Source organism: Coloeus monedula (assembly GCF_965178545.1).
Source record: "Coloeus monedula genome assembly, chromosome: 6".
Classification (NCBI taxonomy): Eukaryota; Metazoa; Chordata; class Aves; order Passeriformes; family Corvidae; genus Coloeus; species Coloeus monedula.
Window position 1 is genome coordinate 10,383,935 of NC_138786.1, and position 25,188 is coordinate 10,409,122.

A 25,188-nucleotide genomic window follows, 5' to 3' on the forward strand; every position below is an offset into this window, starting at 1 on the left:
AACCTGGGAAAAGACTACAGCAGTACCCACTGAGCAGCTCAAGTGGCAGAGCTTGGTACGAGAGCTGCTGTTTATCACTGAAACTGCAGCACTGAATGTTCTGTGCATGGAAATGCACAATGTACCTGCAAGTAATAAGCCTTTAAGATGGTGTTCCCAGATGGCAATATCTCAGCTGTAAGACAATTCCTGAAGCCATGTGAGAGACAGAACACTGGAGAAAATTGTCTGTGTGAGTGCTGTGCATCTGTGCTGAGTTTCTCTCACATGTCTGTTTGAACAAAGTGAAATTCTTTTCCTGGTTTTGGTGTTTGAGGCCCTCTGCTGCACTGCAGAGGATTTTGTCCCTCCTCACCGTGTTGGAACATTGGTAGTGCTCCAGACCACCGGTGCTGCTCATCCCAAGGGTCTCCATATGGATTGTGTTCCTAACTAGTTCACAACTTTAATAAAATCCATAATAAGACTTTCAGAGTATAATTATTTCAGAGAGGTTAGGAGGTCAAGTGGGAGGTTAAAACTACTGCTGAAGGAAACACTGCTAACAGGACTAGGTGAAAACTTCAGAGCTTCCCTTTTGTCAAAGTGCTCTGACACTCTGGGATGTTCTAAGTCACTACTTTAGTTTTAATTTGCATATTAATTTTGGCATTTCCATTGCAACTTAAGTCTCTAAGCGGGTTCTTTGGTTGCAGGTGGTTTGACATTTCAATTTGTCCTCTCAAAGGTGCTTGCATGAAGGTCACTTTATAAACTTTGGCTGATGAACTCTTGTGGTTGTATTGTTCTTTGGCATTTTTCTGTGGGGAAAAATAAGTATGCCCTTGCTAGTAGTTGAAAAAAATCACAAGAGAGATCACCACTAACCAGCTTAGGTTAAAATGTGCTGCCTCACTTCCATGTAGAAGTTTTAGTGTCTCTATTTTATTGTCTTCAGCACCAAAAGTAACTACATTTTAGATCATTTTTTTCTTGAATTTGCATGTGTTGGTGTCAATGTGGTACCTCTGGAAAACTGAAAACAAATGCACACGTGATTCTAAGAATGGGTGAGACTGGCTCATCTGATCTTAGGAACAGATTTGTGATTCCTTTCAGTGAAGCCAGGAGAAACAGTAGGCTTAGGGGTTAAGTAGTATCTGTAGGGAGCTGGGGATTCTTCCCAGAGTTATAAATGTAACTACCTTACTTTTTTCCTGTCACAAAATGATGAAAAATTACACCACTTGTGGAACACAACAGGAATTAAAGGACCTCTGTATCCACAGTCATTGCTCACTAGCATACAGAATTAAACATGACAGGGCTGGATTACAAAACAAAATTAAATGAATCTGCAAACTAAAAACCTCAAACAAACAAGAACCTCAAAATCCTTGACATCAAGGTGTTTACTGTAGAGCATCTTAAGAAGGTGTGGTACTTGGTTGTAATTTGCTTTGATTTATCCCTTGTAGACAAAAAAAATTATCAAATTCAGTTTAGAAAAGCTAATAGTGGTAGAAATATCACAATTTATTTTAGAAAAGTCTCAGGAGGTTATCCCACTAGAAGAACCACTTTCTGAGGAGTGGTAAGCTACCTGACTCATCCCTGGCACTACATCTTTTTTATTGTTATGCTTATTATTGCAGTTCTGGGCATTCCAATAATGACCCAGATGTCTGTTACATCAAGTGCTCTACAACCTCAGGATAAAACCTACGTCCTTGAGTCAAAGAGCTAAAGCCTGCAGATAGAATATTAGAAACAAGAGATTCTGGGAGAGAGGAGAAGGGAATGCTAGGAGGTAGACAGAGCATTCTTGAGTAATGCTTTGGATTCATCAGCAAAATTTAAATTACTGATTTATTTTTTTCTTTTTGAACATTTGGGAAATTCTGTGGAACAGGCAGAGAACAGTGAAGGCTGGCTATTAGGAGCTGGGGGATAACCTAGTGATATTTGCTATCTTGGTAAGTAACAAGAGAAGGGGTTCAGGGGGGCGTTGAAAATGAAGGTAAGCAGTTTAGGCAGCATGGAAAATAGAACAAGAGGAAGTATATTGCCTTCCTGAAAGGCAGCCTGAAAACCGAGTTTTCAGAAGCATTCAGCATGGATTTGAAGTTAGCATGAGTCTTGACATCAGTGAGGAAGCCAGCAAGGGTCAACTTTAGGTAGAAAAGCTGTATTTTATTGCAGGAAAAATAGGCTGCATAGCAAGATTTGATGGCTTGGGAAGAGGTTCAAGGTGAAGATGTGCATTGTGTGAACTCACAATTATCTGAACGTGACTGTACCCACAGTAACCTGAAGGTCTAGCTATGAAAAGGTAAAAAAATCTGCTTTTAAAATTATTGATGCTGAGCTACCAAATGCTGATACACAGATGGCAGTGAACTAGCTCAGATTTTAATTTGCCTAGAAGTCAGCTCTGCTTTAAAGGATGGACCAGTGCATCACCATATGGAAACAAAGGCTGTTTGTTTCCTGAATATGTGAATATGTGTTGAAGGAGAAGAAAACAGGGTAGTAAAGACATGGGATTCTGTAGGAATCCACAAAGAAAACTGTGAAGGTTAAAGAGGGATTGGTGGGAAAGGATGAAGGAAACTGCAGATAGGTCTAAGTCACAGGAGCCACAAGACAATATGTTTTTTTTAAAAGTACATAATTGTCTTTGTCAGAATGATTCTGGGGTTTTTAATGCCTTTTTTTATTATTATTTTTCTTGTGGAAGAGATGTAGAGATCTTGTGTAGAGAAGAGAGCAAAACCCAGAGAAGCATTGGGAAATAAATCAAGTAAAAATTTTTCCAGGTCCTGTTAGTTCTGTACTTACCAGAATTAGGAGAACTATGGCAGTAAATACTGAGGGCATATATAAACCCCATGATTGACAGTTTTATTCCATTTAAAAATTGGAGCTTAAGTAATAGGATTTTTGTTTGCTTGTTTTAAATAAAACCAAAGCAGAATACCAAAGTAGGCAACACCACAATTAGGTATTCCACTGCAATATGAGTTCATGAATTTAAATTAAAAATAAAAGGTCTAGCATTTAGAACCTATTTTCTATTAAAATGTTAACATTTTTGTGTCTTTAAGCATGTATTTGTAGCACCACACTGTATTATTTAAGGTTTCTGAGTACCTTGGTTTTATTACTATCAAATATTGTTGCTCAGAGTTCAGGTCTTAATTAGTGCATGGACATGAAGAAGAGCAAGTAGGTCAGATAATCAGTATGCTGGTGCCTTAATTCAGTAGATACAAATCTGAACACTGAAGTGAAATAGTGAGTCTTTTTTACATGCTTTAATACAATTAAAAGCTAAGTTAAGGTGTTGCTACACTTGGTATACCAGAGCTGTTTCTCAGCTCTTCACTAAGGCTAGATTCATAGTTAATAGATCCTCAACATGGATAAAGTATCATTATCGTGGTTTTCAAGTTGAATCATCAGGCTGAAAACCTGCCTCAGAAAATAACATGAGTCATCTAAGGATTGACCCATGGCTTAGGGATAATTTTTCATTCTCAGCCCATGTTCTCATGTATTTTCTTTCTCAGCAGTGTTTTAGGACAGCACAAGACACAGAGATGCTGTTGCTGCAGGACAACACAGCCTCTCTCCTCTGTCACTTCTTACATGAAGAGTAAATGGGAAAACACTTGATTTTTATCTTAGTGATGTATATGTTTGCATTGCTCAGAATGAACTTGGATTCTGCTGGGCATTTTCTTATCGGGGTTGGAAAGCTCTTTCTTTCAGATGTGTTTATGTAAAAGAAATGCCAGAATAGGAGTAATACAAATAGCCAAGTAAAGGCAATGTGAGCTAAGTCTGGATTTACTGGAATCCACCAGTCTGCTCTTTAGCTGGAGCTACAGTCAAGTATGAATCTGCTATGAGACTTTGGACCTAATATGTTACTATATTACTCCTGACAATAAATGACTTCATGGATTCATTTGGAGAAAAATATGGTTCAAAGATGGAATAAAGTAGTGGTGAATCAGGTTTCTTATCCCTCGTAGTTATTATGCCAAAGGCAGGGTAGCAAATAAATACTGCTGGTGGTGAGCATTAAGTTTGCTCATTATAAATGCAGAGTCATGTACCAGTCTCCAGCGTGATTTCATCTGGGAACATTGCCATAAGGATTACAAATGGCTTTCAGCCTGAAAATTGGTATGTATTGCTCTAAACTTCCAGTGGGGAGTTGGCAATTTATCCTTCAGATAATCATCTTGTGTTAAGTTGAACATCTTAGGGTAACTTTTTGCTACATGATAAACCAGCTCCTATGAATAATTTACTGCAACTGGCAACCCACTTCAGCTCTGAAGTCTTTATAAAGTATGGGGGCTTTTCAAAGTTTAATAATAAACTTAGAGCCGAAAATCCCATTGCACTCAAAGTCAGTGGAATTTCAGTGTTAATTGCAATGGGAATCACAATTTGACCTTTTAGGGTGAACTTCTCAAGAACAGAAGCTCTACATGACATTGCTGAGGAGGGAAAGGTGTGCATTTGTGTCCAAGTAAGCAGAGCTCATTTACCTTCCCCCGTACTCTACAGCATCATGTGGGATTTTGCAGACTTTATTTGGTGTAGGTGTTTGAAATATTTTCACTGGGCACAAAAACTTGGTTGAAGTACCTGGGGTTTCACTTCTCTCATGGCAGATTTAGCGCGCGTTCTGCACTGCAACGCAGCACGCGAGGTGTGAGTGTTGCACCAAAATTATCCTTCCAGCCCTACAGGAAACCTGCCATGGCAATCAAGTTGATGATCTTTAGAAAGAGCAGCAGCACCTTTCAGTTTGCCAGGCCCTGACTCAGCGGCTGATCTGTCCCAGCAAGGTCTGTCCCAGCATTTTGGCCTGGCTCTGTCTGGCCAGGCTGGGCCAGAGCTGAAGTAGAAGAGGGAAATCTGTAAATCATGCTTAGCATCACCCCATGTGTAAAACAGAAGCAACCAAAACTTGTCAGAGGATCTTTAACACCAGAAAAGAAGTATTTTCCACGTACACATGCTAGATTCCACATACATTATCTCAGCTCTATCCCTTTATAAATCAAAACCTCTTATTTTCTGATTTTGAGCATTCTTGTTCAGCTCTGCTTTGTGCTGTGCTCACTCCATGTGCCTGGCACGTGTGTGTGCTGTGCAGGGCTTTTCAGGGAGCACTAGCTGAGCAGAGGATGAGCTCTTTGGCAGTGAGAGGGCTGTGCCAGTGATATTTCAAGATTACAGCTGAAAGCAGAATTTGTCTCGGAGGAGAGGGCTGGAATACAAGGGCAGAAAGATCCTTTGTTTTGAATGTAACTAGTGAGTTTTAGGGGAGACTGTGACTCCAGGCATAAACTCTCCATTTTCTCTTCCCTGACAATTTGCTACGTGAGATTGCATCAGGAGGGAGGGAGAGTCCTGGCATTCCCCAAAAATGAGCAAGGGTATGGCTTGGTCCAATGACAAATAAAGGGTGAAGCTGTTTCTCCTTATTTCTGGAGGTGATCTGAGTAGCAGTACTGAATACAGCTTTGGTTTTCATTGCAATGTTGTAAGTTTTCCTGACAGTCAAGCAAATTTTTAGAAAAAGTTGAGCTTAGAATATTAAATGGAAAAAAATAACATTCAGCAAACTAGTTCACCTGAAACGCAAGTGTGGAGAACATTTCAAACACCTAATTTTCTCTAATAGTTCCTAGTTATTATGATGATTTCTTGAGAATCCCATGCAGCTCTCAACTACCACTCACCCATGTTTTCATCCTTTAGCTACCTTTTTTTAGGTCAAATAAATGTTCTGAAGAAAAAAAGATAAATTGTCAACAAAAATAAGTATGCCTTGACTAGACCTCACACTTTCACCTCGTATGAGGATTTGGGGAACCATTTTATTAGTTTTTAATTATGTGATACCAGCCTCTGTTTGCTTGTCTTAATGTGAATAGACAGAGATTATTGTGTAGAGCAAATGGAAATGAAGAGATGGCTTTACATAGGACACTTCTAGGAAAATAAATCCAAGAAAGCTACAGAATAATTGGTCCTTTAGTTGGAAGATGCCAGTTTAAAGACATAAGGCTATTTGCAGGCCAAGTTTCTCAGCAGGTACTAAAAATGCTGGCAGCAATTTACAAAAACCTCCACATTTTCCAGTCTGGAGGAAGATTAGTTAAGAAGAGATTGGTTATGAGGCTGGTCTTTGAGAACACAAAAGAGACTGAAACAGAAGCCTTGTTGGCAGACACCTCTGTCATGCTTTGAATGCAACCAATGTGCTTCAGACCCAGGTAGGAAACTTCTGCTACTTTAATCATTTGCTTGCTGCAAACCTTTAGATTGGTAACACACAGTTTTGTTTTGAGGAATTTCTTTCCTATCACTTCAATCTGCTGCGAGCCCCAAGCTTCCAGGGGAAGTTTCCTGAGGTCACTGAATGCAGCTGGACCTGCAGAGAGGGCAGGGAAAGCAGGCAGCATGTGGCAGCATCCAGAGCCAGCCTGTCCCTGTGTGAATGGCACTCACCCACCTGGTGGGAGAGCGCTTGCAGGTGGCAGTGCCAAGGACTCAGGGCACACATTGACTCTGAGACTTTGTGGATCACAAATCCTGCCCAGGTTTTTACAGTTTCTCACTGACACTAACGCTGAATCCTTGCAGCTTCACTTTCTGAGAAAGTTAAGTGCCTTTTGTCAAACCTAACTGATTTCCTGAACAAAAGTGCTCCCCGCCAGGTGCCCAGGAGACATAGTTGTACATCAATGCTGCTGTAGTGAAAAAAAGAGATGGTAGAATGCTGTGGGCTAGAAGAGACTAATGAAATGTAAGGAGGCTTATTTTGTTACAGACTAAGGGAGTTTTTACCAGGTGCTTTGGTACCAATATCCAAGCAAGATTCTTTCTGTGGAAATTCAGTAGCTCCTTGGGGAGTATGTGTGTGATGATGTGAAAATGTGTGCTTGTTTTGCTAAGGAACTTTGAGCGCTCTAAATCAGCATACAGCAAGTGTCTTGACTTCAGTGGAGCTAAATAAATTTTTGTCTATCTAAGGTCTAGTCCCTTGAACAAGCACTGCTGTGACATTTGCTGTTGTAGCTCAAATGAAAAGTCCAAGTTCTGAGTAAAATTTTCAAAGTTAGCCTAACAACTTACTAGTTCATATTCAGTGTTCAGCCTTTTGGACTTCCAGGATAATACTGGAGTGGTTGTTCAGCAAATCACTGCCCTGAATTAGTGCAGAATTTCTATCCTGTCGTGTTGGTTGATGGTGATGTTTGCAACATCGTAGAACAGATGTGCTGGTAAAATGCATTTCGACCATATCTTTTCAAGTGTTTTAAACAAAAGTGCCTCAATTGTCCATTTTGTGCTGAAGTGGACTGCAAAACAGCTTGTGTGCTTGTTGATGCTTGTTAAAAGCATCCTCCTCAAGGAGGACTGCTGTGACCATTTATCTATTTAACAGCTTATTTAAATCACAAGTGCAGGCTGTGTGTTCTTATAGGGATAGAAGATGTTAAAGCATGAGCATGGTTTTAATCTGTAAGGCCGTATTTTACCTGAAGATCAATTTAAAATATCTTCAATAAGAAGCCATAGATGTGCATAGCTAATATGTACATTATGAGAGGGTAATTCTGTGGATACAAATACGCAGCTAGCAAGAATTTCTCTTGCTTCTATCCAGCCCTGTGAGATATTTTTCTCTCTCATGGAAGATATTAGCAGAGTTCTACAAGCCATGAACACCTGCAACCTTACAGAGCTTTGTTTATGGTACAGTAGGAAAATATTTTGACAATGGATGTTTTAGGATTTTAGGCAATCAGCCCAAGGGGTGGCTGATCCTTGTCCAATTAGATTATGAAGAAAAAAGTCTATGAAGGAGTTGTAAAATAATTAAATAAAGGAGTCTTGCTGCACAATGCCTGCCTGCTGGATTTCTCTTCTCCTCCCTACCACTGCGGGATACCGTGACTTAATTCAGTTCATGTAATTCAGGTAATCTCCTGCAGCCTGCTCCAGACAACCAATTTGTACACCATCCTTAAACAAACAAACAGAAAAACCAAACCCTAAGCCACAAAAGAAACCCCAAATGAAAAAAAGAAACTTAAAAAGTATTTTGGAAAATATAAGTAATGAAATAGAAACAGGAAGAAGTAGCATGAAAGCAATTAAAATATTTTCAATATATGAAATTGTTTAAAGGAAGGCTTTACCATGGTTTCATGACTTTAGGTTTCAGACTAGAACAGTAATCAGTAGTGTCAGTAATTAGTTCTGTTTTACCAACTGGATCTCCTTCCTTCATCCAACAGAGTTATTATTGTGTTCTCTCAGTGCAGGTGCTGTTTCATTCTCAGGGTGGGGGGAAAGGAGCCAGGCACTGTCTGTAGGTTTTAAGAAAAGTTTTCTGGCCAAGTGCAGCACAAACCAGTACCTCCCTGTTGGCTAACACACTGCTCAAATTGAATTTTTAGAGGTTGTGTGCTTTTGATGTGATTCCTTCGGTAGAAAAACATAGCAGTCAAGTTGCAAGGTCGTGCATTTTCAATTCTGAAGTGAAATAAGAAATGGATTTATTGTATAAGAGACTGAAATGTTTGTAATGATCTATAGAACAGTTAAAAATTGTCCACATTACTGGACAAGCAAAGCGACATCATGAAAGAGCCTTGCTGGACAGACTGCCAACCTACCATGTTCTGGTTTAGTCTGAGCTTATTTTTACATGCCACTTAATGAGCTGAAAGGTGCCTTTCCCAACACTAGGTGAGAATTCAAGAGTTCTCACCTCTTTTTATAACTGGCCCACAATGAAAAATGAAGTTATATTAGCAGGTAGGCTCTCTTAATTAGCAGCCTCTAATTAAATGTGTTAAGCATAATTGTATTTGATTGTTCTACTTCTGTATAGTTTTGCCAACAAGCAGAACTGAGTAGTTCCTCCAGCCAGAGCCATCATTCTGCTTCTGCCCAGAGAGAGGCTCAGACTGAACCATTGCTGCTTTGACATCAGAAAAAGCTGGAGGAGCTGTAGTAGGAACTGGGTTTGCTCTATCCAGGAAGGTGAAATGATTGATTACCTGCAGCCTTCAGGCCACGCTGAGAAAGGCTGAGGTGTCTGAGCTAATAAAAACAGCTCAGCCCTGAGGGTTTGCAGGCACACTGCTTCCTTTGTGCAGACCTTGAGCTATAGAGTGCACTTCTCAGAGTTACAGCCAAGCCTGCTCTTTTGTTTCCAGTGACTGGTATGTATCATTAAGAAAAAAAATGCAACCCCCTCCCCCCCCTTTGTTTTCTTGTATCATGTTTCCTGTGGTGACAACATGCTGAAATGAAGCATCCCTTCCTAAAAATTAAAATAAAAATTTCCCTCTCTGTTTTCTAGTAGTAATTTCAGGTAAGAGGTAAATGAGCTGCAACAAAATTTCATCTGCAGAGTGCCCCTTTAAAGATCATCTTGGTCTTACAGCCTTGCTCTATCACTACCTCAGTCTCTCTCCAAAAAAAACCATCAAAACAGGTCATAAACATGTCTAAAATAGTTGCTCTTGGCCTGTCTAGAAAGTGCGTTCTAAATGTTTATTGCTTTTCTAAGGCATCAGTTTTGTTTGCAGAGATGTTAATAACCTGAGTTGTGGATGGAGTGTGATCTTGTTGGTGTGCCCGTGGTTCTTACAGTTTACTTCAATCCATCATAACCATCCGTTCTGGAAATGTGTTCTGCTAGGTCCTTTTATTGCCCTGCTCTCTTCCTGTAGGGCATGAGTGAACTATTCAACTTTTCTCTGTTCAATCTCTTAAAACTTTCACTCACTTCAGCCAGCTCAGGCTTGTTGTCATTTCTGTGGAGTGAAAACAATGAAACTTCATTACGGGGGACAAAACCTTGGATTACTCTAAACCATTAATGGTAACTTAATTAACTTTTATGAGCTCTGTGAGTTTACATCTGCCTTGGCAGTTTTACAGGAGGGTAAACAGGGGACACAGTCTTGCCCAAAACACCACCATTTGTTTTGATTGCATTCAATCCCTGCATTGACTGCTTTCAGCATTCTTTCTATTTATTTATTTATTTGTTTATCTATTTATTACATGAAGCTCCTAAATCTCTCCTCTGATGTGGCTTAGTTTTCACAAATGAGAACACTCACATATAAAACAATTCACAACAAATACCAGGAAATTCTGTGCACAGAAAAAAATCCCAAATACACATAGCATAATTCCCAGCTTCGCTTTTGTTACAGGCAAATAGAATAGCTACAGTGAATGACTGGGGCATTCATTTGGTGCTTCTCTCTGCTCTTACCTGGTGTGACTCTGCTACCATTGAGTTATCAAAGACTTAACACCTAAAGAATGATGTTTCCGTTTCATGTTTCTCGTGGTCCTTCCAAGAAAAAGGTCTGATTTTAGCAAAATAAATTCTGTTTGTGGTTAGAAAACAGCCAATCCTGGCTGTTACCTTTCTGGGCTGATATGTAACCTGTTCATCTTCAAGAGGACATATCCCCTCCATCTGGCAAGTTTCCTTCCTTCCCTTTTTTTTTTCTTTCTTCTAGAGAAACCTCCCACATGTCTTTGTAGTCAGAGTAGAAAGAATTCATATAACATAATAAACTCATGTCTTTGGTCCCAGGTGTAATCCCTGAGGCCTTTGAGAGCACTCCTTTGCTAGAAATACAGAGCAGCCAGTGTCTGTCCCTTTTCCCAGTCTCTTGTGTCTGTGTGTATTGACACATAAAAAGTAAAATGAGAACAAATGCCCTAAAATGTGGCCGTTCTGTTCTCTGTCACCAGTTGCTAATAACTTTTTATTGTATGTGGTAGCTGCTTCTAGTGTGGGGTTTAGCATTTGTTTATAGAAAACCTTCATTTCTCTATCTGTCCTATAAAAGATGGAGATGCTCTGAACTCCTGTGCTGCTCTTCTCTTTTTTTACCTCTCCAGTGAGGTGTTATCCTCAGATGAAATAGTCTAATCAGAGCTGGTGGCCATATTCAAGTCAATCCCAGGGTGTGTATCTTGATCTTTGAAGACCCTCAGTATAGCCACAGAAAACAGAAGTAAAAAGGCACATGATGAGACAATAATCAGTTGTATTTGCATATTTCCTCTTAAATACTTAATCAGCATTTACTTGTTAATAACAATGAGCAATTAATTGTTTATTTAGACCAACTTTTAAAATGTTGTGTTGCTTCCTGCATGAAAGGAAATAATTTAAAAGCCACTATGGGGTCAGCCTACTGCTATTCAGCATATTTATCTTTGCCTTTAGTTTTGGGTAAAAGTGCTGCTTCTGTGTAGAGGCCACAAATCTTTTTTGTGCTTCCTGTTGCAGAATGTTTATTACACAAGCAGTCAGCAGCTCCACGTGGGTGTTCTGAGCCCCACTATCGACGATGATGACAACAGATGCCTGGTGGATGTGAACAGCAGGCCCAGGCTCATTGAATGCAATTATGCCAAAGCCAAGAGAATGAAGCTTTACTGGCAATTTACTCAGGTAATTCTTACCCAGCAGACATTTCAGAAAGTTTTAAGTCTCTGTTTCTGTGTCTGAAGTGTGAGTAATCTGTTTACTAATGGAACAGGACCAGATTTATCCTTGCTTTCTCTGCACAGAGGCAGGAAACTGGTGTTTAGATTTGATTCCAATGTCAGCTACCTCAGTAGGGTACAAAACTTGTATTATATTTTCTGAGTTCACCATGAATAACTTTTTTCTAAAGCAGAGTACTGTTATGGGGAAAAAAAAAGGTTATTTCAGTGGTGTCAAATGCAAAGTAACCTATTTAGGAACAAGGAACAGAAATCTTTTTGATTTTTTAGAAGCAGCAACTCAGAAAAGGGGGAGTGGATCATTGGTGATAACAGCCTCATAATGAGCTAGTTCTGCAGTTTCTTTCTTCAAAATTCTAATGCTTTTATACATGAGTGTGAGAGATGCAGAAAGGCTCAAGGAAAGGCTGTGAGAGGTGGTTTCACAGTGATGAGAAATGCTGACAGGACACTAAGGTCAGGCCTGGTGACCCCTTTCGTAACTGATTTAGAAACATAAGGGAGAACTGTAAAGAAGCCACAGAAGTTCTGGGGCTAGAAAAGATGCTCCACCACGTAACACTTCTGGAGATCACTCTGGTTTAGCTAAGAGGAAGTGTCAAGGTGACTCAAGGCATCTCAGTGTTTCCACAGAGGGATATAGGTTATCCTGAAGACAAAACAGGTTCCAATGGTTGGAAGCTAAAGACAGTCAAATTCTGTTTTTCAAAGAAGGACAAGTTTTTCCTAAGGTGAGTTTAACACAATGGAACTTTGCCATGTCAGGTACTGGCACGCTGGTGAATCAATGAAATGAAATTACATTATTCTCTAAAACAAGTGCATGATTTAGCTTCTGGGGGAAATGTCATAACTAGTGTGAGTTTGCCTGGTCTCACAGCTGCTCCTCTGCAGTTTTGAGTCAACAAATCTAGTTGTGTGCTCCAGCCCACAGGCTGAGGCTCACCATTAAGGTAAATTTTTTCCTGCGTTGAATTTTTCTGTAACATCCATGTGGGTTTGCAAATATATTTTCTGTCAAGTCATTATCAATATACTTTAGGACCTTGTTAATACAGTTTAGCATCAATCTTGGTGCAGACAGCATCTGGACACTAATCAGTAAAGCACAATATTAGCTTATTTTGTATTTATACTTGAAAGACATCCAGGTCTTTGAGAGGTAGCTCTCAAGCAGCAGACCTTAAATCCCTAAATTGGCCCCTCAAGGTCAAAGTTTTGATTATGCCTTCTCACAGATTTTAACACTAGTCTTCTCATGAGGGGGGCCTCACTGTGTCCATCTCTGCACTTGATCTTTTGTACCATTTCTAAAAAGTATAATTAACACTGAAGAGTATTTTAGTAACATTTTAGCATGGTCCACCTATCCAGTGATTGCTCTGTATACCCCAAAGTTTTGATGACAGTTAATGGTTTCTGCTCCAGGATACAGCTGCTATTTGATAACACTGATTATGTTAGAGCTCATTGTGGGGCAGCAGTAGAAGGCCTTGATAATTTAGCTATTAAAAGCTTTAAAAATGGGATTTAGCAGCATTAGGTTTGTTGCAATTTCATGTTCCAGAGACAGTCTCTCAGTGAAAGTGCAGCACTGGTAAAGTTGACTATATGGACTCTCTCTTCCTTCTACAGAGGAACTTCTCCCAAGGAGAAGGGAAAGCTAATTGGTTGTTTCTTTATGATAAATTAAGAGACAAATGAAATAATTAAATTTTTTCTGTTCAAAAAGGATTTTGTTAATACCCAATACAATTAAAATGTCATTATTGCTCAACATACTGCCTGGTACTCAGCCCTGGGTATGCTCAGTAAGGTAGAGGAAAGTTAATTAATGTAATCAAGGCTTGCCAACATCAACTGATGAACTCCATTGGAAATACTCCGATTTAGTCTGGTGAAAACGTGTTTGTGTGACTACCTTGGAAGCTCTCTCTCTGAAAAGATTCCTTTTTTTATTACTTTTTTAAGGCTCTTAAAGGTTTTTTTTTCCGTCTTGTGCAGAGAGCAGAACTACTGTGAGTATCAGGATTGTAAGCATTGATGCTTACATGGTCTTGAAATTTGTGAAATAATAATTAAAATGTAGATGCTGGTTGTAGCTTTTTTGTAGCACTTTCCTTTAGCTGGAAGTATGCTTTGACTTCTCTGGATTCTTGAGCCATTCCACGAGAATGTCTGATGGTATAGGTAAGTAAAAATACAGCAGTGCAAGTGGAGAATTGACTCAGAAAGGGAACAGGAAACAGACTGACCACCCAAACCAGGATAAACCAATTGAACTAGATTGCCTTGACCAGGACAAAAATCATTATATTCCCTGCTTTACAGACATTTATGTTAAATCAGTTTGAATGAGGAAACACTATAATCTGAGAGGCACCACAGTAATCTGTGGTGGGACATGGACAGCAGTCTGGTTGATAGAAAACTGTACAACTGTTTTAAAATGTTCTTCAGGTAACATTTTCCTCCTCCTCCTCCTTTGTACTGTGTAATGATGAGCTAATTCCATATGACAGGAGTAGAAGATGGGGTTATCCTCCGTTAGAGGACTCCTTGCTTTTGTAGATCTATTAAAGAATTATTTATTTAATTACTAAATCACATCTTCTAGATCAGAAGTGTGTGTATACACATATATATATGCTTGTGCCTATATATCAAACTTGATTTCTTTTTTGGGGGGGCTTTTTGGTTGGTTTGGGGATTTGCTGTTGTTGTTAATTTATCTTTTCCTGTGGTTTTAAAATTTTCAATTTCCTGGCTTTCTTCAGTTGCAGACAGCTGGAGTCAGGCAGCCAGATGCCCACTGCTACTTTGTGGACAAAATTGTGGTTTCATGGGCAGGCTCTTGGAGAGAATCACCACCTCTGGTATCTTTGTCCTGTACAGAAACTTGCATTGAGCATTCAAAGCTTGTAGTATGTGTTTGTATCATCAGGATCTATCTGAGCACATTTCCATGCTCCACAGTTTTGTACAGCTGCCAAATGCAATGAGACCCAATAAAATGTAGGCTTTGGTGGCATTCTTGCTTCCAAAGCTTCTTCAAGTGTTTATAACAGTAATTATGTCAAATTATGTAAATTAGCCCAGGAAAGGCTTCCATCAACTGGGTAGTGTTGAAGAATATTATTGTTCAGGCTGTTTGTCAAGTCTTCTCTTAGGGAAATGTTTGTTTTGGAAATACTTTTATGCTGGAAAGCCTTCTAGTTGTTTGACAGCTCACCTACTTCAGTCTGTCTGACCAATTTTTCATTTAATCAGAACAAAATTAGAGCTTGTAGCAAAAAAATGGTAAGTGATCAGAAGCTAGACAAGGGAGAGAGGATAGAGGCAAGAATTACATGGTAGTAAAATGAATTTTACTGAAATATTACTTGAAACATGATCTCAAGGAAGCTGTTTTGGCATCATGAAGTGTGAGGAAAGCAAAAGCTCAGGCTGTGAGCTGGTTTTGGCGAGGAGCAGGTGCAAACACTGCTGGCAGCAGCAGCAGCTCCCCTGGACCCAAGGGCTGGCACAAAGCACCAGCTCAGCAGCACTTGTCACTGTCCCTGTGCTCAGTGAAGCTGCTGGGGCTGCTGCAGTGATGGTGGTACATGGTCTGGTGGGTGGCAGAGAAGGGGCCATGAGCTGTGGGAGATGGAGGCCAGAGCACCTGGACAGGTGAGGCCTCAGGACAGCTTCTGGTCGAATCTGCTTGTGGCCAGCCAGGTTAGGTTTGTTCATGGTCTGCAGAAGCAGTATATTCCCAGGGCTGCAATCAAGTTTTTCGGAGGGCAAATCCCAAATTCTAGTGATTTTAAGAAGTCTCTCAGTCTCCAGTCTGATTTCTCATGTTTATTGCTGATGGAGAGTCAGTTGCCTGCCCTGCAAGTGAAATTTGTCTCTACACACCTCACCTGAGTTGCAGCAGATCATTAGAATGTTCACTTACCACCTGTTTGGGCTCCTCCAGAGGCATAGCAGAGGCAAAAGGAGGAAGTTGTTCTGTAATTACTCTTTATCTTGAATTATCTTCCTGTTTCTGTTTAGCTGGACAGGAATGTGACTTTGCCATATTAACTAGATGAGCCTAACTCTCACTTTTTGCTTTTGTGAGAAATGCAACAGGGGAGAGCTCTGTGTAAAAAGAGGCAAAAGAAAAGACACAAGGCTGAGCTAAAAACTTGAGATTAATCATTTACAGCTGTTCCATACTTAGTTAACTTAAGTAATTCACTTTCCAGGGTGATTGGTATAGAAAGGTAGGAAGAGTCTGCATCTCTAGGGATGGACACTCACCTCATCCTTCATGGGAGGGAGAGGATGGGCAGGGCCTGCTCTCAGCGCTGTCCTGTTCCTCTGATAACATTGCTTGTGCATGGTGTGGAGAATGGTGATTCTAGTCACTGCTGAAGGTTTCCACAGGTTGTCTTCCCATTCATAAATGTTTGGAGGGGGTGGTTTATGCCATCCCCAGAAGCTGTAAATAAAATTTGTTGCTGACAGCTGTAGTTACAATATGTATTTCCTAAATATCTAGTAGGAATTGCTTTGGAAGGAAAAGGGAAGGCAGACAAGCAAATTAACTACTGAGTTATTGCAAGTATTCCACAGATAAATATGATGATTTAGATCTTATTTAAATAGGTATTAGGTAATAGATAAGGAGAATACTCCATTTAGCTGTATAAAGAAAGACTAGACCTTAAAATTACTGGATTTACATCTTGTTCCTCCTGCAGGCTTTGGCCTTTCAATTCCTTTTACCCACCTTCATGTAATGAAAATAAAGGATGTGCAGTACGACATTACCCCCTGCCACATCCCAGAGAAGTACAGGAATGCAGGCTGCGTGGCAGGATTAAACTGGTGGGCTGGGAAGCAAGCAGAGAATCTCTGTACCAATTTCAGATGCCCCCTTGCTGAGCACACAGAGTGCAGAAGCAGAGCCCAACACCATTAAACAGCAGCCTAATTCTAATGTCCACTCCTGTTTTCATCCCATCCATTAGCCAAGGGCATCAGCATACAGGAGGGATTCATCTCAGAAGAGCTGTGTGTGTCTAAGGGAACAGTGGCCCCCAATCAACTTCATGAGATTCTTCCATTATGAGAGCCACAGGCTGGAAAAACAGCATCATTAATTTATCAAGAGTTTGGATTTATGTGGTATTTCTAACCACAAAGGATGCAAATACTCTCAATATGTCTTTGTAGTTTAAGACACGCTGTACTGCTGTAGAGCTTTGTAATTAGGCAGTGCTGTTTGCCTGGCAGCTCAGAACAGAAAGGAATGGTGATCCTGTTAAAAGAGATAGAGACTTTGATCCTGCAGGAGAAATGTAAAGAAAAACAGAACATAATTACTCAATTAAATGAGCCAATAGACTAGGTTAAGCCCGGTATTTTTAGTGAGGCTGTCTTGATTTTTAAGTAACCAGTGTTGCCAAGTGTGAAGCTTTGAACCTCAGACACAAAAGAGCACTTCCACAAGCCCCAGGGGCCCCAGTCTGGTGTTGGTGTAGGGGTCCAGAACATCAGCAGCATTTCTATGTTTAGGTATTCTTTGCCCATTTTATGATCCAATATTGCCCCAGCTTGCCTCGACTTAATATTTGAACTAACTTGGTAACTGCACTAGGTGTTATAGCTGGAGGACAAGCAAGCTGAACCATTGTTCTGCTTAGACATGAGAAAACAGTAGTTAATATTTCAATTTTCATTTACTCTAGTAAATTTGTCCCTAAGTCATGTGTAACTTAATATTCTTGTCATATTTTAATATGACAATATTAGTTTCAAAAAAGGTGTATTAATTTATTTCTTTTTTATTCACCATGTCTTACTATAAGCCTATAAACATTTTAGTACCATTTATGCAGAATGGAATTGACAAGTACAAAAATCTGAATGCATACAGGCTTTCTCCATTTTGAATACTTGACTTCAACTTAAATATGAAAATGTATATGCAAAAAACATGCACAAAAAAATTAGATACCAATATTACTACACAGTATCGTGTTTTAACAACTTGTGTTAGATTTGCTTGGCAGTTATTGCTAACTGATGTTAAATTTACTTGGTAATTATTGCCATAGCTAGTGGTAACCAAAATTTCATTGTTTCAGTCTAGTCTTCTATTTGGAGTAATTTTCTAGTAGCAAGTTTTAATCTTTGCAAATTGGGTGTAGAACTTGCCAGCTAGAAAGTTTGTGTGAAATACAGCAGTAGAATGAGCTTTTAGTGGATGCATTTCAAATCTTTTCTAACATATCACATTATGCAGTATTTACTCTCCTGAGGACTACATTTAAGCTCCAAAGACACTTGTGCTGAATTAATTTAGAAGAAAGTTAACACATACCCATGTTTTTCCTTCAAAACAGATACCCTATTTGCATATTTTAGCATCTCATTTTAAATGCCACATTTATTTACAAAGATATTATTTGTTCTAGTTGCACGTGACTCTTCCTAATTTCAGCCGTCCGGATAGGCTGCATCCAAAAATCACAGATGACAGCTGCTGACAAGGCACTGCATGGCATTGTTGTGTCAGGCATGCAAAACAATGACCAAATCCAGAAGGTCTCCTACAACTGGAGTGATAACCAGCACTCACCAAATGAAATGTGTGAGTTTCAGGAAATCTGAGCTCTGCTTTTGGTTCCTCCTTTGCATTACTGCACCAATCGCTGCTTGTGTTCTGCATTCCTCAGCTGTGGGAGAGATGGAAGGAGTTTTGCCATTATTATTTCTAACTTTGCAGCTGAAAACAAAACCCTGTCCCAATCAAGTCAGTAAAAGTTGCATCTTTAGTCCCAATGGAGACAAAAGCAGTATATACATAAGCAAGATTTGGCCACCACACAACAGTCTACAGTCTGAGGTGAGAAGATGAGAAAAATCTTCCCTTGGAAGTCAAATAAATCAGGATGAAAAAAACTGACAAGAAAAGAGGGTTTGCTATTCAGTGAAATCATCAGGACGTCAAGCCTGGTGTCCTGAACTGAAAAGTGATGATGCTCAGTATACCAGACAAAAAAAATAATCTATTTTCATTACTGTCTGAGTAAACTGCACAATGTCTGTACTGCAGCAGTAAGGACATTCCTTTCCCAATATCAGTTATAACCAGATTTGTGTGGTTAGTAGGGAAAAAGCCATTTTTGATCCAAGTCCCAAAGAGCCCAGCCTAAATTCCCATGTTGGAATATGCAGATCAGTTGTAATACTGGTACAAATTCATTTCCTAATTTTCTTCACTTGGCACTCAATTTATTTCTTAGTCTCTAGAGACTAGTTTAATCATAAGCATATAATGATAATTCAAGTAGTTCTGTTTCTGGGTTAAAATGCATTAAGCCTCCTTCATATGGAGCATTCAGATTAGAAAACTTAGATTAATTAAATACAACACACATACAAAAGAAATAAAATTGTCATTCAGTATTTTTGTTTTGCAAGGGAGTTATTTCTCACAAACAATCTCATCTAAACCCCATAAATCTTTGGAAATCTGTTAACATGTCTTGGGGAAAATATAAAAATCTCAGGTTTCCTAATTGTGCTGAGAGGAGTTTCTTGTTTATCTGGCTGAAGATGAATAGCTAGGTATAACCTATGCTAAGACTGGTAAATAACAATGTGAAGTTGCATTCTTCACATCAGTTTTCCATCTGTGCTACGTTAGAACAATATTTTCATCCATAGGGAGAAAAAGAGAAAGAATAAGGCAGTGAGGTGCTCCTAGGCATGAACTACAGCTGCAAGATGTGGTTGTCTATAGGTTTGGACCCCACACTACCAGCAAGACACTGAGATGCTGGAATGTGTCCAGAGAAGGGCAACAGAGCTGGTGAAGAGTCTGGAGCACAAGGCTGAGGGAGATGGGGGTGTTTAGCCTGGAAAAAAGGAGGCTCGGGGGGGCCTTATTGCTCTGTGTGAAAGGAGCCTGTAGCCAGATTGGTGTTGGTCTCTTTTACCAGTGATAGGATGAGAGGAAATGGCCTCAAGTTGTGCCAGGGCAGGTTTAGACTGGATATCAGGAAAAATTTCTTCACTGGAGGGTTGTCAAGCCTAGGAATAGGCTGCCCAGGGAAGTGGTGGAGTCACCATTCCTGGAGGTATTTAAAAGACACGTGGAAGTGGCACTTAGGGACATGGTTTGGTTTGGTTATGGACATGACAGTGTGGAAATAATGGTTGAATGGTTAAACTCAATGATCTAAAAGGTCTTTTGCCACCTAAACACTTCTGTAATTGATAACAAAGGCAAAACCAAGGGATACACAATTTGCTGCATGACAGATCACAAAATTAATTAACTAGATTAATTACCTCATCTTGAAGACTGCCCCAGGCAATGGGCAGTACTTGCTGTTTTGCAGGAATTAGCTCTGTTCTGAGCCAGCAGTTCATTGTAAGAGCAGGAGGAAGATTCCCTTCTTGACCCCTGATGTGCTCTCTTCAAGAAGATTGAGGCTTGATTTGTCCGAATGATCATCTCAGCATGCCTAAAAAGAGTTATCAGCACTCTTAAAATTAATTCAGCCCATCAGAAACATCCAGTCAGTCACTGAACATTGATGTCTGAGACAATGAAGTCAACAGTTTTCCTATACTCTCATAAATCACAATAGTTGTTGGAAATTTTAAATCTAACACTTTTTTCCTTAGAAGTTTTGTTTACCAGTTCCTCACTGCTTTTCACAGGTATTTGTACTTTTGAACACTAAAGGCAGGTCCCACTAATTTTCACTCCCCTCCTAAGCCAAGTCCTGGGTTTTGTTACTGTATTTTGTAATTCCACACCATCTGAATATTCCATCACACTTCAAAACATCTTTGTTGCCTTTCTCTGTCTTACACTTTAAACATCTCAAAGCAAGCCTAGATCAAGGCAGATAACTCAAGCCTGAGTTGTTTGCAGAAATCATTTATATGTAATCTCAGAATGAAAGAGAAAAAGGTAACTTTTCTGAGCTTTTCACAAAATGCATTAGTAAAACATGCAAATAAAGCAAATGTCTCCAGCACTCCTGTCTTTTTCCTGATTGTATCAAAATACTGTTTCACTACACAGGCAGCTACTGCCTGGCACAATCAATGATAAGAAAGATTGTTTAAAAATCTGGTTTTTGGTTAGAGAAAAATTCCCCTGCAGAAAATATTAGACAAAGCATTAATTTGTATATTTTCTATAGGTCAAGTCTCACTCCAGAGGTGTTTACACAGGATTTACTTACATCCAACTCTTCTCCTAGTAGAGGGAGCATAAAATGTAGCAGTTGTTGTTGTTGTTGTGAACTTACAGAGTTTAGAAATGCATCTTAAGTTCTAATTTAAACTTGGACCACTAAGTAGCCAGTGAGCACTGAATTTGGTGGGTTCTGCATATGCAGTTTTCTGAATGCTACCAAGCAGCACAGCAGGCAGTTTAGGGCAAAGAAAGACAAATGGGAGACAAATACAAACATCATCCCTCACCAGCATGCATCTCTGCAGCTTACTCCATTAAGTTCTCAAAAAGGCAATTTATTTCTAAGTGACCCATCCTGTTACTGGTTACTCAGGACAGCTGTGGTCAGAAAAGCCATGCATCCATCCTCCTCATGAACCCAGTTTTTCCTTTTCCACAAAGGACTTGCTGGCTAGCCCTGGCTCTCAGAAGAACAATGTAACACATCATCATCTGGATTTGCTGCCAAATAAAAACCAAACAATGTGTTCAGCTGTGAATTCTGCATTTAGCTGTAATTATCAGGACTACGTATGGATAAAGGATTCCCTTTTTAATCTGCTTTCCATTCTACCACACCTACACCCCCCCCTCCCTGGAAACAGAGTTCAATAATTAATTCCAAAAATCACATCATATACCTACAATACTTGTTTCTGCAGATGTTTTTCTAGCATGTCAGGAAGATTCCCTGGCCAGTGCTGATATAATAATAATTCACGTTTAGTTTCTGAAAAATACTTCTAGTCTGGCTAATGAATTCTACTCCAAAACTTCCATTTTCTTAGTCTTATCCCAATTTTCTGTAGTAAAACACATTTCCAGCTATCATATCCTGAAGAGCTTCTTGCTATTTTAGTGAAGACTTAAATTATTTTTAAAGTATTATTTTCTTAATCTTGCTATTCACAGGACTGCAATCTGTTATTAATCTGTGATGAAACTTCATATATATGTGGAGAAATGTTAGTGATAGGTATAAATTCCCACACTCCATTTCTGATTTTTATGCTGTATCTCTGTAATTCGTTTTCTATTCCAGTTACATTCTCTGTGTGAAGCTGCATTTCCTTGTGCCAGGTTTAATTGCTTTTGTTTTAATACCTTAATTAATGGTATTGTGTATTTCTACATCCTGGAGAGAGTAAGCAAATCAGACCATTCAATCTAGAGTAAACAAAACAAAATGATTGCACAGACCACTAGTTACTAAAACCTGGTCTGGACACACAGATGAGGCTGCATCATTCGATTTGTCACAGCTGCAGTATTAAAAATTCGTTGCAACATTATGAAAATGTAGCATTTATGATCATGTAAAACCTGAGCACTCACTCAGATGTCTTGGGAGAGGAATGAGGCAAAATCATGATGTAGACATTAAAGTGGTGCAACTGTTGAATGATGTGTCTAATCCCACTGCCAGAGGATGCCTCACAGTATTTACACACTGAGTACCAGCAAGTGGATCTAAGTGCTTGGGTGGCTACCTGACAACAGAACCTGAGTGCAGGAGGAGGAAAAATAATTGCGTTTTCCTTAAGAAATGGTTTGGCTGATCCCTATTATAACACCATTTAAGTTTACGTTGTATATAGTAATTAGTTTTGTTTAGTATTGGAAACATAAATTCACATTTTAAGTGTATCTTGTAAAAATTCTCATTTGCTTATCTACCCTGTAAATAAATATCTAAATAGCTGAACAGACAACAATACACTTTTAATATATAACGCTGCTGTATGTGATACTTCATATACACAAAAGCAGTTAAATGCACCTCATTTTCACAGTAGTCATATAAAATATATTAGGAAGCACATCTTTGAGTAAGAGCAACTAACAATATACTTCAATGAGAAATACTTCAATTGAAATAGTTCAAATTAATTGATGAAATATTTGAACAACAAAAGATATGTTATGGAGCCTGCTTTATTTACAGGATACCTGTTAGACACAGAGTTGGAAAATTTGTCACACTGGTTTGGATTCAAGGAGTTAATCAGTTACCTCTGTATTATCTATATCTATACCCTTTATTCCAAGCAATGGGCAATACTGAAAATACATTAATTACTGGATGGGAAAAATTATTCCCTTCTTCCTGTGAACACTTTCTTATTGCTTCAACATCCATACAGAAGTGAATCACACAGAGGAAAAAACACCCTGTAAAATTTGAGTCATTTTCTTTAGGATTAAATTTGGTGTACTAACAGTCACTGAAAATTTACCCCAGTATTCTGGGGAAATGCAGGAGGATATCAAGTGTTCTGTTTGGAGTGGAGATTATCTCTGTCTCATACATCTCACCATAATTCTTTGATTCAAATGTATCAAAGCAACAGTGAAGATGAGAGTTTCTGCCTCAAAGGCAGAGTGAACATGTAAATATTTGAGGTCACTGATTGAGGTCCAAATAGAAAATTAATAGACTAGAGAATGCAACGATCTATAAAGTATATGTGATATGAGGCTGGATATACTTATTAACCTTTTAAGACCTTTCTCTGAAATATCCATGTTTAGGCAAGCAGGTAAGAGCATGGTTTTTTCTTTTAGGTAGAATAATATGAGTTTTAATGTGATGAGCAAAAAGCAGGTTTAAACTCTGTAAGGAAAAGTGTTCACTTTAGAGTAACTCCTTAAAAATAGCTGCCAGACTGATTTTCAGTAATGCTGCCAACCTCCGGTGCTCATTTTACATCCCTCATTTCTACAAGTGATCAGGTCTTTTAAAGTGATCAGGTTTGGTAACTGTGCATCCAGCACCCCTAATAAACCAAAAGAAAACCCATAGAACAGTTCAGCAAAAACTGTCTAATTACTTTGCACAGCTTGGTACTGCAAGGGTTTGCAGGCACATCAGACAGTGTTCTTAAGTGCCATATTATTGGATAAATTCTGCTTTAGGGGAAGACTGGGAAGGAAACCCCTTACACACAGTAGAAATGCAGCAAGTACAATAACTCTAAAGGAAGCCAAAAGCACTGCTTTCCACTCTGTGTAGCAGGATGTTGACTTGAGATAGTGTTAACATTAAAAGTACACTTAGGAAGCACTCCATCAGTTTTCTGTGTGTCTGAGTACCAGCAGGAGCTGAGAACACTTGTGCTTCTCACAGGAATGCCTTCCATTTGCTTTGCAAAAACCACACAGTTTTCAGTCAGACTTGTTAGTGCTGATATGTTCTGTCTATTTTTCACAGAATAGTTCACCTGGATGCTTATTTATCCTCTTGAGACTCCTACTGCCATTGAGCTGCCTCTCATCACCAGTGATCTTAATCCTAATTCTGTTCAATTGCACAGAATTCCTCTTGAAACTTGTTTCAGCCTACAGAATTATGTTTAATGTCTCATGATTAAAGACATTACCCTAGGCTAGCAATTTTTTGCCTTTAAATTGGAAAATAGAGGTCTTGCCTAGAATGGGGAAAGGAACCCAGATGGGCAACTCGCCTTTCACTGAGCCTGAAGTGTAGGAACACAATAAACCATTTTGCCAAGCACACAGTAAAACCCAATTATGACAGCTTTATACAAGTTTGGCTAAATGCTTACCAAAAAAAAAAGGCAAAAAATAATTAACTTAAAGGACACCTTTGCCTGCATTTGTCTTTAGGGTTCCAAATGCTAATGATGACAACAGACTGAAGAAACCATTCAGGAATGCTGTAATTTGGAGGCCAAGCCAGCTAGAAGAGCAAAATACAGTGTTAGCTTTTGCTGCCTCAGTCCTGCCTGCTCACTTCACTGGAGTCAGTTCACATGCTTTAATCCTTCCACAGCTCACTGGTTCAGCCTTGCAACCTGTATTAGGGGCACTGTCAGCGACCCAGGGCTGACAGGACAATACCACTGTCCCAGGCTTGTATTGGGCATATGAAGGGGTGAAAAAAAATGCAGTTAAATAGAAGAATAACAGGAAATTTTAAGTAAGTAGCATACAAACTTTCCTCCCTGTACTTCAGAGCAATTCTTTCACTTACATGCTTGCTGAAAGGAACTAAAGCTGTGTACACTGCATCCTCTGTGAGGGCTGAGGCAGTGGCTCTGCACAGGCTTCACATCTCTTAGAAACAGAACAACTTAGCTCCTAAAAGGGCTTGAGCCTTCATGTTTCTCTTTTGTGGTTAAAAAAAGCACATTTTGCCAAAAGCATCTGGGCTCCCTACAACACTCAGTTCACACATATTAGCCACTACTTAACTTGGGTGTCTCTTTTATATTCCATACAGCAGCTCCAATGTACTCAAGCAGGGTGGTTTTCAGTAGCCAATGCAGAGCACTTTCCACACATCAAAAAGAGCTTCCTTGGCTTTTTATCTCCCAATTCACTTGTTTCTGTTAAACAGAAGCCAGATTTCACACCAGGGC

The 25,188-nt window shown here is 39.3% G+C and overlaps 1 protein-coding gene across 1 annotated transcript in view; it reads left to right on the forward strand.

The window, feature by feature from the left end:
- Positions 1 to 25,188, forward strand: part of GALNT18 (polypeptide N-acetylgalactosaminyltransferase 18) — a 206,235-nt gene that overhangs the window by 177,977 nt on the left and 3,070 nt on the right. Inside the window, exon 11 of the mRNA XM_082283335.1 lies at positions 11,351 to 11,515. Within this exon, the coding sequence (XP_082139461.1) occupies positions 11,351 to 11,515 (165 nt within the window). The remainder of the gene's footprint in view (positions 1 to 11,350; positions 11,516 to 25,188) is intronic.